The sequence below is a fragment of the Priapulus caudatus genome, unplaced genomic scaffold (assembly GCF_000485595.1).
Source record: "Priapulus caudatus unplaced genomic scaffold, Priapulus_caudatus-5.0.1 Scaffold59, whole genome shotgun sequence".
NCBI lineage: Eukaryota > Metazoa > Priapulida > Priapulimorpha > Priapulimorphida > Priapulidae > Priapulus > Priapulus caudatus.
In genome coordinates, this window is record NW_014577120.1 from 271,323 (window position 1) to 284,610 (window position 13,288).

Consider the following 13,288-nt stretch of genomic DNA (forward strand, 5'->3'; position numbering starts at 1 on the left):
TTTATATGTAAATATATTAATATGAGTAAAGAGAACATGGTAACTACGACAATATGAATGTTTACACAAGCTATAGACGTCATCAAAATAGTCGATTTAAGTTTCGATGATATATAACATAGTAATTTGATATGCTACGCTTACATGTAACCAGTTTTCCACTACACTTGGAATAACATTAACGTTTTATACGCGCTAAACATACAGATATGTTGATATAGTGTCTGCTAAAAGTGCCTGAAATGTATACTTCGCAGTATAAAGCCAAAGAAATTTGCTATACAAAAAATTCGAGTCTTCTCAGATCATCTCTAGAATGATTGATAATACATATGTGTATATAGATTATGATACACCTGTAGAAAATGTACGTGGGAAATATTATTCTTGGCACCAACTACACCCGCTACTAAACATGTGAAGCCATACGGAAGCTTCAACACACTAACCTGACCCAACAGGCCAGAATGCAGCTGAGCTTGCTCTCAGCTGCTATTCCTAATGATCAATAACTCGCATCGATTCAAGAGAACACAGCAAAATACAGCGCGCGCGCATGTGTATGCTGGTCACGTTCACCGCTGTGACAGTGTATGCAGCCCTTGCCCAACGGGCTTTCTCACTCACTCACCGCTGCACGCATGCATTTCCCCTTACACCCGCCCTCTGGGCCTGGCTGTCGCACATACTCTGACCGCACACGCGTTGGCTCACAAAGACGCACTCGTAATGACACGACACCGGAATTGTTTGCACGTGCTGTTTGTGCCCGAGCGCTCCACGCAGCCTAATGTGTATTGATTAGCCAAGGTCGGCGTGACGTCACCACCTCGGGGGGGGGGTGTCAGCGTGACGTCATCGGCAGCTCTCCCCTGGCTATTTCTGCACTTAACATCGAGAGAACGCTCAGCCGCGCGTGAGATCGCCCGCGCCTTGAGCCCACGTGTGGGGATTTCACGCTTTCAGCCCGACAGCAGTTAGGGCGTCGACTGTCTGGTGATTGACCACCGTGCCACCCCCTTCGACCCGTTACTATACAGCTTCCAGCGCTGATTATGACACGCAGTGACGATACGCGGCTTGCATTACACGCGCCGAGAGCGGATTTACACACATCTCGGCTTTCCGTTCGTGTTCCGGGTTCACTCAGTAGTGTCGGTTACACACGCCTCCTCTTGACACCCTCCTGGCGTTCACTCGGCAGTGGTAGGAGGCTGGGAGAAGTCTCCTCCTCCGATCGCATGCAGCAGGGTGGCGACTGGAGACGGAATGTCGAGTCCCTGTAGTTTCCACTTCAGAGCTCCGAAGTCAGCGCTCTCCAATGCATCCTGATCGTTCCTCACGCCTCTCCTGCGAACGCGAGTTCATAGTTAATACACTACATACTCACATTCTTGTAGTGCGCATCACGTACTTAAAACCACTTAACGTGTAAAGCTATTTCACAGGATTGACAACACATGTCTCAACTATATGAATTTTGATATGATACAATAGTTGGATGTGATCAGGAGAAAACTACAAAAGTAACTTGCCAAATTTTGGAAACGGGTGGCATTATTAGGTTTCTATTGCGGAGGTACGCAAAGGTATCTATTACGACATTATGAAAATACTGCATATAACAGGTTTTTTTTTCATTTAGACCATCAGCAATGAATATAAATCTTCGATATTTTTCATCTATCGCTTTACGTAGACAAGCGGGCACCTACAGGACGCAAGCAGCACCAACATACGACATGCGGACTCGTACAACATACGGCGGAACGTACTTGCTTGAGAGACAAGTGTGGATCCGCTCTGCCAATATACAGAGCACGGTGAATGCTCTCGAGTCTAATACGGCATTCTCCTGCCAGCCAGCAAACTGCAGTGCTAATGCAATAGGCATCGCCACGCCCTTGTAGACATCAGCAATGGCCTGCTCTACGTGCTGAAACACGAGCAAATGCACGTTACTATCGTTTCGTTAACCTACTGGCAATAACTATTGTTATTAGTATAAATGTCTGACTAACGTAGAAGCCTAGCTGTCCAGTTAACCTAGATATGCTGATAGATAAGCAAAGGAAACACCTCTGGTATAATTTCCCAACTCGCCTTAGTGGTAGCAGTAATGCTAAGAGTACTCTACCTTTCCATGAATGAAGCCATCTCTACTCTTCTTTTTAAGAAAGAACTTGTGCAGATGTGACTCTTTCACAATCTTTACCTTGCAGTGTAGCTTGAGATAATCCAGTGGAGCTACCTCTATAATTAAGCGGTATACTCTGTAACGATGACCCTTAGTCTAAATGGCATATCCACCACGATACCATATCAATAAACTCAAATAACCCTTCTTTTTATCAATTCTCATAGAGTAGACAATAGTTAATATCAGTTGAATATTTTTTTTCTGCAAATCACAATGTTTTATCCCGTTTTCTCACCACTCCACCTTTAAAGACCATCTGCTGTATCAAGAAATAGATAAAACGTCTGGTTATAGCAGGGCTAATATTGATCGTGCAGTTTCGTGCTGCCAAAAGCATTTCCAGAAAACATGTACAACACATGCAGACACAGTATGTAAATCAGATTTCTGGACTTATGCATTTAGACCACTCGACCTAACTGAAATCCAGATGGCAAAATGTGAAACGTCTAGATGCAGTTTTACCTTCTAGCTCCTTCAGGTCAAGTGGAAGAGTGTAACGACTGGATTGTTCGAAGCCTGAAGCACTAGTCCAGGAGTACGCATCACCCCCACCCTGCAAGTGTACACAACTGCAGGATGCAATAATGTTTTGTACACGATTCATCTAGCTGCTAAATTCTTTAACCACATTCTGAACTTACTGAGTTTGATACTGACTCTTATTAACTATACTCACGAAATTCACGACCGTGTTCTTGCTGGCAAGGGGGACAGACTCGGTCTGGACCGCATATCGACTCAAATATGGATTCTGGAGCATTATGTTTCTCCACCGTCGCTGCTTATTCTCAAGAGGTTCCTTTGTCTTCTTCACTTCCTCGACCTCCACTTTGTCTTCGCTAACATCATCCTGTTCTCTTTCCTCATGTTCCTGCTCTTGATTCGTATTATTTGCCACAACTGTTTCTTCGTCACAGCCGGTGGTAATCAGATTTGGCGCCGGCCCATAAGTTACAACATCTCCATTGTCCCCTGCGCCTGTTGTGTCGGTAGGTGGAGGTGTAAAATTGCTACCCTGGGCTTCAATAAGCTCTTCTATTGGGGACGTGCTTGGCAGTGCAGTTTCCACGAGTGGCGGTAGATCGACATCCTCGGAGCACTGAGCTTCAGTAGCCATATCATCCTGCAGAGAGAGAGAGAGAAGTGAGAAACTCGGACTGAAACACCTTTATCGCCTGTGTAAGTCCAGCAAAGCTTATATGGCTTAGTGCAGGTAAGAATGTACGAATGAATGAATAAATGAATAAATGAATGAATGAATGATTAAATAAATAAATAAATAAATAAACAAACAAAAAACAAAAAAATGAATATACAGTAAAACTCGCATAAGTCGACACTTTTGGGACCAGCATATTTGTGCCAACTTACGAAAATGACGATATACGCGCAAGTCGTCATTTTGTCGACTTATATGTAAGTCGCCCAAATGACGACTTATGTGCATATATCGTCATTTTGACGATTTACAAAGCCGGTATTTCGACAACTTGGAGAGTCAAGATGATATTTCGCCAAGCTTTATATCTACATGAACTACTTTTGCGAAGCGACGCGACTGTTTCCACGCGAGCTGGAAAAAACACAATGCGTCCAAGCGAACAATGCGAATGAAACAATCAGTGCACACAGAAACAACTCATGTAAACTCAGCTGCGCGATCTACAGGCGATCGTCGGTTCGACATAAGCGCATACCTGCGACAGCCAGCTTGCACATCGCCTAGACCGTACACTGCGCCATCGGCATTTCTGATGACGACTTATAGATAGGAAATTACTGTTGTTTGTATTACATGGATCTGCCTGAGGGCGACGACTTGCAAATAATGACAGCATATAAATGACGACTTAGGCAGGGCTATTCCAATGAATATACTATGAGAGAAAATCGGGACTTTGACTTCCATGACGACTTATGCGAATTGACAAGTTAGACGATGACGACTTATGCGAGTTTTACTGTATATATATATTTATTTATATATTACATACGACAAGTACAGGTTGCTCCACTTGCGGTTTCTCCCAAGCCACAAAGGAAGGTTTCCTCTCTGGGTGGAGTGGGCTGCTCAGTGTTGGACTGGGTATGGTCACAGTGCTTGCTCTCTTGGATGGAGGAGAGGTGGTGCTGGCATCTGTCCCCAGGCTCTGCATGCCCCACGAAATCTTGAAAAATCACCCAAAAGTTTATATATTACAGAGGAAGAGTGGGAAGGAAGCAGGGGAGAGGCAGAGGAAGAAAGAGAGGGAGGGAAGAGATGGATGCAAAGGAAAGGGAAAGAGGCAGGAAGGAAAGAAGGTAGGGAGGAAAGGGCGGGAGCAAGAAAATGGGAGGGAGGGAGTGAGGAGGGACATAAAACTCACATCCTCATTGCCTGAGCCATTTATAATAGGTTTGTGAAATTAAAGTCACACTCTGACCTATCGTGTTACCTGACAATCAAACTAATAGAACGCTCCCGTATTAGGAGGAAAATGAGGAAACTTTTGCTACCATAATTTACCTGTGACACTCGTTCCGATGAAGCTGCCCCTAGGCTGCTCGAACTATTGCCGAGATTTCGAGGAATATCGAACGTGTCAGCTAATTCCCATCGATCGTGGAGAATGGCTTTTTGCCACAATAATGTATAGATAACTTTACCGTTGTCAGCCTATAGAGTAAAAGCAGCTACTTATAATAGACTTCCCTACATGCCGAAAAGCATTGAACATGGCTTCTATATATATGACAACAGAAGTCGACTATACAAATCCATCGTCTCATCTATATTACTATAATCCATATCATATTATCTCACTCGTGAGGGCAACAAACTCATATATATTTAGCAAGAATATAGTATTTTCACATTAGAAGATTCATAATCAACATATAGGTACCATGATTGTGAAACTGCATAGATTTGTAGATTTATTGCAACTAAGCATACTATATATATAAGCCCAAGCATATATCACTATAAACACACACTTATGCATTAACCTGTTGATTATGGTGATATCTGATCAATGTCGGGTGGAGTCCAGTGACACTTGTCGGGTTGTGGGAACTAGACAGCATCGCTGGATCGCATGCATCATTGAACCCTGTTTCACTTCTCTGGTAATGGTCAACAGCAAAGTCGAAACAACGAGCGTGCCTGTCCAGAGGGAACACCTCTGAATGACATCTGCAAGAGAACATATACCTATTGCAGTTTGATGTGGGGAAATTGTGGCCGGGAATGCAAGAAAACACAGATTTGTTACGTAAAAAAAAAACAAGTAAAGACTGGTCCCTATTAGCACAACACCAGCGTATATATATATATAGATAATCGTAATTACAACAAGACTTAATCTTTCCACACGGACATCTAGTTATAACCTTTGTGGTGTAGACAACCATCGTCTGTTCTTATCTGGTTGAGCACTCATTGTCCGAGCCTTCCGCCTCGTTCGCTTTTCATTGTAAAATGTCTCATTGTAGGAGGAAGTTATGCACTCCATCTCTTTCATGTCACTCGATCCCGCTGATGCACAGTTAACCAGCCTCTGAAGCCTAGCCACACAAAGATGTATCATACACTGTAGTCCGAGATTCCTCTGACCAATGCCCACACCGACGATTTTGGTGGATTTGGTGTGGGTTAGTGGTGGTGGGGCTAACCCACACCAAATCCACCAAAATCGTCGGTGTGGGCATTGGCCAGAGGAATCTCAGACTATACATACACTGATACAGAGCCAGAGATATATTTAAGAACGATAAGATCTGTCATTTGATAAGATATGTTTAAGGCACACATTCCACTAACGCTGATAGGGTCTATGTCTCCCTGGTTACTGCCGGAACGTACCCTGGGTACCCTGGTAACTTACTAACTATCTAATATGCCGGAACGTACCTCGTCTACTCCAAACCGTACCCAGTTTTCAGCCCCCTTGACCAACTGTTGGCAGGAACCGTACCGCTTTACGGCAATAGTAAAGTTTTTATAAGGGCTAAGGGCTTTATATTCACCTTTGTCGGGCTGGGAATAGGCTAGACCTGTCAATATCAGTAGCTGCCAGGTTGCAGTGTAGTGGGCATATTCTTGACGCTGCGTGTTGAGTGTTGTCGACGATAATGTAACGTTGAATTTCAGTTCAGTCGTCGCTCAAGTCGTGCTCACACTACACTTGCGATACGGCAATGTGATAATAATAACGATAATTGTAAATGACTATAAATTATTAATAATCCGTACTTGTTGCGATGTGAATATTATATTTAAATACGAGGTTACGAAGCTCCAAAGCTTTATTTCTGATGCACACGACTCCCCGTGACTCCATGTTGTATCACGCAAGCACTCCCAGCAGCGGAGCTCGTAACCTAGCAACCACCGGGCGGGCATGAGACGGTAGCATATGTGGGACGCGCGCGCGAGTATGGTTGGCCAGCGTACACAGAAATAAGTATTTTTTACTGCGGTAAAATTATACATCTTTTTAGCTAAATTAATCTTCCAAGCACATGTCCCTCGAGGATACCCCTGCCAATTTTGAGCACAGGCAGCGGGCCCCACCCACTGATCTCTATAATAAAGATTTTATTATAGAGATCAGTGGGCCCAACACGCAAACAACGTACGCTACAACACACACGCGTACACGTGTACGGGTACGTGCGCGCACGTGCGCGCGCGCGCACACAAAAAGATGACCGGCGTTGAAAGAGCGAAACAGATGTTGCAAATATATTGAATATATTAATACGTTATTTGTATGTTGCAATCGTATGATTCGCCTCCCGAGTCCCGGTCCCAGAACGATTCGCCCCCTAAAATTAATTCACTTCTGGATCCGCCACTTACGTGTTCTGGATCAACACGTGATTACGTGTTTGTATTTTTCTGTCTCTCTTTTTCCTCTTTCTCTCTGCTACATCATAAAACTATCATCTAAAAATGAATAGTTTTTCCGAAAAATGATTCGTCTGTAATCTTGCAATGCATGCAGGGAAAAATATTCTTACAGCTGTTCCAAGATGGCAGCGCCCATTGAAGATTTAGATTTTAATCCTTTCTTTAGAAATTTGCAGGTATACATAATTGTAGAGCGATAGTATATAGCTATTACATTTTTGTCATGTGCTAGTTCTGTATATAGATCTAGTCACGGTACTGCATTACTGTACAGTAAGTACGTACTGTACAGTGGCGGATCCAGGGCTGAAGCTAGACACTAAGACAGTATTTTTCCAGATTTTAAGGGCACACCAAAAAGGGGTAGCCTCCAATTTTAAACATCACGTCCATCCCATGTTATCAGGGCATATTACTAAGGCTGAGAGGGTCTATGTCCCCCAGGTTACTGCCGGAACGTACCCTGGTACTATCTAATAGTAATATGCCGGACCGTACCTCGCCTACTCCACTAACGAGTCTAGGGAGTCGCCTCCGCCTACTCCTTAACCCTAACCCAAACCCTAACCCTAACCATATCAAATAGTTACCAGGGTACGTTCCGGTATACCGGACCGTACCCAGGGTACGTTCCGGCAGTACCCTGGGGGACATAGACCGGCCCTATGAGCATTACTAAAATCAGGAGTGGATAATAGATACAATAATGTAACCCAAACACGGGGGTTACATTATTGTATCTAGAGTTGGTAATAGAGATAATCTATATAGGGATAATCTCTATTATCCGCTCCTGCTAAGATGACCTAACATTTTCATGAATGTATAATCACGATAATGTTCTGATAATGTTTACAGACAAAATTTGAGGCTGTCTACCGTGACGCGCAACAACGCTGCTGCCTCATATGTGTACCTAGCACCCAAGCCATATGTGATATAAATATCACTGAACAATTTATTGGTAGGTTGTCTGTACTCATGCAAAAAATGACATATTATATTTGGAATCTCTGTTAATAATCAAGCATGTCGATTATTTTTGCACTGATCACGCTTGATACCTACTGTGTGTACAAGATAGCATTGTATATCTTTGCACCGTGCTTTAATTTTGTAAATCAACCCTGCATAGCAATCAAATGTTTATATGAATCAATTTTGTGATTTATCATTACATGAAGTAGGCCTATTGTTGCTTATCAAATTAGCAAGATCTCTGTTATTGTTACAATGTATACTATTGTTTCATGCAGCTTGGGAGTGAAGTCATTGCTTAATTAGTCTGATTTATGTAATTTTCAGAGTCTCACATTTTCCGCCCATCACCATATTTTCGTGGGTAGGTAATTACTTGTTTGATCTAATGTATATAAGTAACTGCAGTATGCAAGTATGGTGTGTTACCGATGTTGGGGTTGGTGCTAAATATAGGGTTACTTGGTTATAGTGTTATGTATATCATTTGCATACAAAATGCATTAAGTTTCAGTGATTGTTTGATTAGACATGAATAGCTTATAACTACTGTGTTATAGCTATATATTTGCAACAGCACATGTATTATAGTTATGTATAAGCACTCTGTATAGTACAGTGAAGTATATTACTACTTTCAAAAAATAGTGCTATCGAAGTGCATAGATATATATATCTATTGAGGAAAATGAAAATTGATATTTTTGTCAGGCAGTACATCAGTCTTGACAAGAATGACGAAAAAACTATCAAGATTGAAGATGGAGTGATAAAATCTGTGCAAGGTATTACATTATATAACAGAATTTCAGTGTTCATGTAACTTTGTGTAGGCTAGAACTTCAATCTGTAAAGCAAGTAGCCTTGCTTGCTGATTACAGTGTTTCAGAAACCAATAGCATGCACTTGCTGAGGCATTACGTGTGCTCCGAGGAGGCATATAAATGAAATAAGTTTGTATTCAGGGCTATTGTACAATATTAATATTGCCTCATTGTAATAAGGTTTGTCACAGCTATTTCTTTTGTATTAACAGGTTTTCGAAATTCGTTTAAAATGAAGATCATAGGTGAAGAATTGGGATACAATAATGTGAGTGAGTAGATGGCAATACTAGTTGATTGAAATTTGATTGCAATGGGCGAGTGTACGGTTATATGGATTTGACACTTCATATACATCTTGGAAATATTCAGATAACAATGATGATAGTGTCACCAATTAATATTTCACATGGTATAATACACTGTTAGTGTAATAAATTGTTAAACAAAAAGAAGTTGCCTACTTAGCAACTCATGCCAGAGACATTTGCATGAAGTTTAGTATGGTTTTCTGATATATTTTGTGTGTGTGATATCTGACCCAAACTATGAACTATCTTACTTACAATTACAGGACTTCAAAACCTATAGGATAGTAATTGTGGATGGAATTATTGCCGAAATATTCAAACGGGTAACATAAGTATTGTCTGTACTTGGTTGTACAAAGTTGTCTTATTCAAATATCAAGTTGTCTTAGTCAATATCAAGTTGTCTTAGTCAAATATGATCGGATTAATTGCCCTGTACTAATTTACTGCCAAAAAATTATGATAACTTATTACATAATATCTATTCGGTAAAATTCATTTGTAAATTACTGTATACGCCATGTTTTTCGCGTACAGATATTTTCTCGGGTCGGGGACGCGTTAGCGAAATTCGCGAAATATAAACCACCGCAAAATATACAGCTTATATATACAGTATGCTAATCGATAGTATGTTCTGTTTTGGTTCAAATACATGATTAAAGTATTACCAAATCTAAACTAATTTTACAGGTGACCACATCACAAGAGCAGTTAGACCTTATCAAACTTGACCGCTCTTCGATGGGGAGCGTCCATTCAGAGTATGTTCAAATTCTAGTATTGACCTGATTGCTTATAAATAATGATATATGGAGTGTGCACTCGCATTATTAGCACAGCAACCTCTTACTGATTAATTAATTGGTAATTACCTATATAGCCATCTCACTCTCTCTCTCTCTCTCTCTCTCTCTCTCTCTCTCTCTCTCTCTCTCTCTCTCTCTCTCTCTCTCTATCCTCTCTCTCTCTCTCTCTCTCTCATCTCTCTGCTCTCTCCTCTCGTGCGTCTCTCCTCTCTCTCCTTCGCTCGCTCTGCTCGCTCTCTCACTCTCTCGCTCTCCTGTCTCTCTCCTTCGTCTTCTCCTCTCTCCTCTCTTCCTCTTCTCCTCCTCTCTCTCTCGTCTCCTCTCTCTCTCTCTCTCTCTCTCTCTCTCTCTACGTTCTTCTCTCTTTCTCTTTCTCTCTTCCCCGCACAAACCACACATGCATGCCACAAAAACACGGACCGCACACACACACACATACGCATCCAACAAAAACACACGCACACAACACATGCATCACAAACACATGTATCATCCACAAACACGCACGACGGCGTGCCAGCATCCGACACACGCGCACCGCACGCACGCACGCGACGCACGCACCAGCCCCTCTCTCTCCCTCTCTGCCTCTCCCTCTTCCCCCTTGTCTCTTTGTACGATCCCATTAATCCTTGATTTTCAAGCTGTTTTGCGCCAACACAGTCATACTATGTCATTCACAGCTTGATGTATGGCTCTCTCTCTCTAACTGATCGAGCTCAGCCCGTGTTAATCGCGGTTGCGTTATGAACAATGTGATGTAATTGACTCAATTGGTAACAACTCTCTCAGCAGGCCCTCCCCTATCCACCATTAAATGACATGCTTCGCGAAAATGCTGCGAAAAAACCATATATATATACTATACAGTATACATTACATAATCAGGGGCTACCCATGACATTTTGACTGAGTAGCACAAAATTGGCCAGGCTCAAAATTTGTCAAAGTTGTCATTTTTACTGAAATCCGTGCCGACCATCTGGCGCATAATGACTGTAGTCATTATTCTTATCACCACGCATAATCTGTAATCCCAACTAAACGTTGCATTATTTTGTTTAGTAAAAAATCTTTCTTTCTTTTTTTATCTGAAAAAGTTTAGTACGCATTTGCATAACTTTGCGTAAGTGTACGTACGCCCCTGCCGTATCATATACATTAGTATATATATATATATATCGCATGGACCTACAAAGAACCAAACGAATTGACTATGTAGCATTCCATTCCATGCTGATGAATGTTCCCTGCATACAAGTTCGGTGCTTGCATATTGCAGCACCTTTCTGTAGATATCTTATAACAGAATGCCGAGATTTTCCTGGCTAGGCGGCCTAGCAGCGGAACGCCTGCCTCGAGGAAGCAATGGACGCCACAAAGCGCAGAGCTTCAGTGACACCTACGCATGGGTTCTGGAGGCGTGACTCTCCGCATGACGCGGCAGTAAAGTACGCCGCGAATCCTGCAGCCAAACTGATGCGCAGGTGCGAATATATGAGACAACGATGCGAGCGGTAGGAGGTGAGCTGCTAAGACCTAGTGTGTGCTGCTGTGAGTCAGGATAGTTGCGTGTCTTTACCAAGGTAAAAAGTTTGCTTCGTGAATAGATACCCGATAGTAATGTATGTGACATAGAATACGCAGTGTGATATATGACAGCGATAATCATAAATACTCATCTCATTTTGGTGTTTGGGGCTGTTGTATTAAACAACATTTTTATCTACAGCAGTCTTGTGTGCGCCTGACTCTGACCCAGACAACTTAAAGTGCTACATTAATAGAGAAGAGATACGTGTTGCTGAACTCGATGTTTCTTCTTCCATCACTTAGGATTATTGCACGAAATCCAGAATATGGGCAGAAGGACCCGATGTGAAGGCGTTAGAAGCAGCAAATTGATAGGCTAGATATTTGGCGGTCTAGCCTCTAAATGATACACAGGAAGGTCCACAGCAGAGATGTTGCGACACTCGTGAATTCGTTAAAATAATCCCCACAGTGTTATTTGCTGCGCAAACAAAGCCATAGTGACACATCACCTAGTGCCCAGCCATCAACAGAATGGTACACATGCAAATGTTTTGATCGATTCTATATCGTGCACGCCGACAAAGGTTATGTCCGTAGTCTGAACTTCGTTCGTTTCAGCTGCGTTACCCACGCACTCCCAGGAAGGTCTATTCGGTTGTGTAAACGTCACCTGCTGCAGCAGCCGACAAGTGACTTGCTAGCGACGGCTGGGGCATGTTCGTGCCGATGACGCTACCGCCCCCCCCCCAGCTGGAGTTCGCCAGTGAGGCTGTGGTTTCCCTACACGAACGCAGTGAGCATACTCCTCCCTCTCTCTCACTAGAAAGCCTGATGAGTATTATATAAGGCAGCTAATATCTGCATCGTGAGAAAGGCGGCGAAGTAAACAAGTGCGAACGTAAATGCCCAGCCGCACACGTGAGTTATTTTACTCAAGTAAAATGACGCATGAGTCATTTTTCATCACCCGTGTGCGGGGAATTTTGTTGAGTAATTTGACGCATGCGTCATTTTACTCACGTGTGCGGCGGATTTTCGTTGAGTAATTTGACTCGTGCGTCATTTTACTTGAGTAAAATAACTCACGTGTGCGCCCGGCTTAACACCGTTTGTGTTGTCATTGGCCCCATGTCATTGATTGCCTCTTTTTTCAACAGACGTGTGAACTTGAGAAGCTAGACCAATGTTTGACGCCTCTTGAAAAACTCTACTGCCTAAAGAGGGCATTAGATGCTGTTTCTGAAGAGATCAACAGAGGACAATCCAACGAGAGTTTTCTATTAATGAAGAAACGTACTGTAGCAGTAGTGATTAGCCTTCTTATATGTAGCAATATGGTAACATAACTGTAGAGACAGAAGATTTAAGAAGAATCAGAATTTGTTGCAAAAAAAGAGAGTAGGCCTACAAAATACAAAACTCGTCATTTCGTTGACGTTCGGATCTTTTTTGCCACGATAGCATACAATAACTTGTACATTAATCTTACAATGTGAACTTTGCCAGCCTTATTATTGGTCTTGATTATATGGTGATATAATGTTTAGGTGTCCTGATGTGTTATTGAGGAGACATTGTTGATAACGATACCAATACAAGATGACAAGCACTTGTATCTATACAGTGTATAGATTACAGAGTTAACTACTCTCATGTTGGGGCCAAAATAAAAATATTGTTTGTTTGCCCTCACTCGACCGACCCGCCAAAAAGGGGCCGACTCAAACATTTTT

General features: G+C 42.3%; 2 protein-coding genes across 2 annotated transcripts in view; one reads left to right on the forward strand and one right to left on the reverse strand.

Annotated features, from left to right (window-relative positions):
- On the reverse strand, nt 1–6,367 carry LOC106821128. Its single transcript, XM_014825810.1, has 10 exons — nt 6,212–6,367; nt 5,576–5,749; nt 5,192–5,378; nt 4,710–4,859; nt 4,198–4,371; nt 2,880–3,326; nt 2,666–2,756; nt 2,138–2,253; nt 1,776–1,936; nt 1–1,350 (listed from the first exon to the last, which is right to left on the reverse strand). Exons 2-10 carry the CDS (start codon nt 5,704–5,706, stop codon nt 1,194–1,196), a joined length of 1,614 nt encoding a protein of 537 aa, XP_014681296.1. The 5' UTR covers nt 5,707–5,749; nt 6,212–6,367; the 3' UTR covers nt 1–1,193.
- An 846-nt stretch (nt 6,368–7,213) lies between these two features.
- The window catches only part of LOC106821126 (putative uncharacterized protein DDB_G0284213), a 19,435-nt gene continuing 13,360 nt past the window's right edge, over nt 7,214–13,288 (forward strand). The window contains exons 1-7 of the mRNA XM_014825808.1: nt 7,214–7,273; nt 7,956–8,061; nt 8,403–8,439; nt 8,787–8,860; nt 9,112–9,167; nt 9,474–9,533; nt 9,904–9,974. Coding sequence (XP_014681294.1) covers nt 7,220–7,273; nt 7,956–8,061; nt 8,403–8,439; nt 8,787–8,860; nt 9,112–9,167; nt 9,474–9,533; nt 9,904–9,974 — 458 coding nt within the window. The 5' untranslated portion in view covers nt 7,214–7,219. The remainder of the gene's footprint in view (nt 7,274–7,955; nt 8,062–8,402; nt 8,440–8,786; nt 8,861–9,111; nt 9,168–9,473; nt 9,534–9,903; nt 9,975–13,288) is intronic.

What these genes read in the sequence shown, in the direction of transcription:
- LOC106821128 (XM_014825810.1), bottom strand. Translation starts at nt 5,706, where the DNA reads ATGAAAGAGATGGAGTGCATAACTTCCTCCTACAATGAGACATTTTAC. An exon ending in CATCGGAACGAGTGTCACAG is followed by an intron (nt 4,372 to 4,709) that starts GTAAATTATGGT and finishes TGATTTTTCAAG; the next exon opens with ATTTCGTGGGGCATGCAGAG. An exon ending in ATGGCTTCATTCATGGAAAG is followed by an intron (nt 1,937 to 2,137) that starts GTAGAGTACTCT and finishes CTCGTGTTTCAG; the next exon opens with CACGTAGAGCAGGCCATTGC.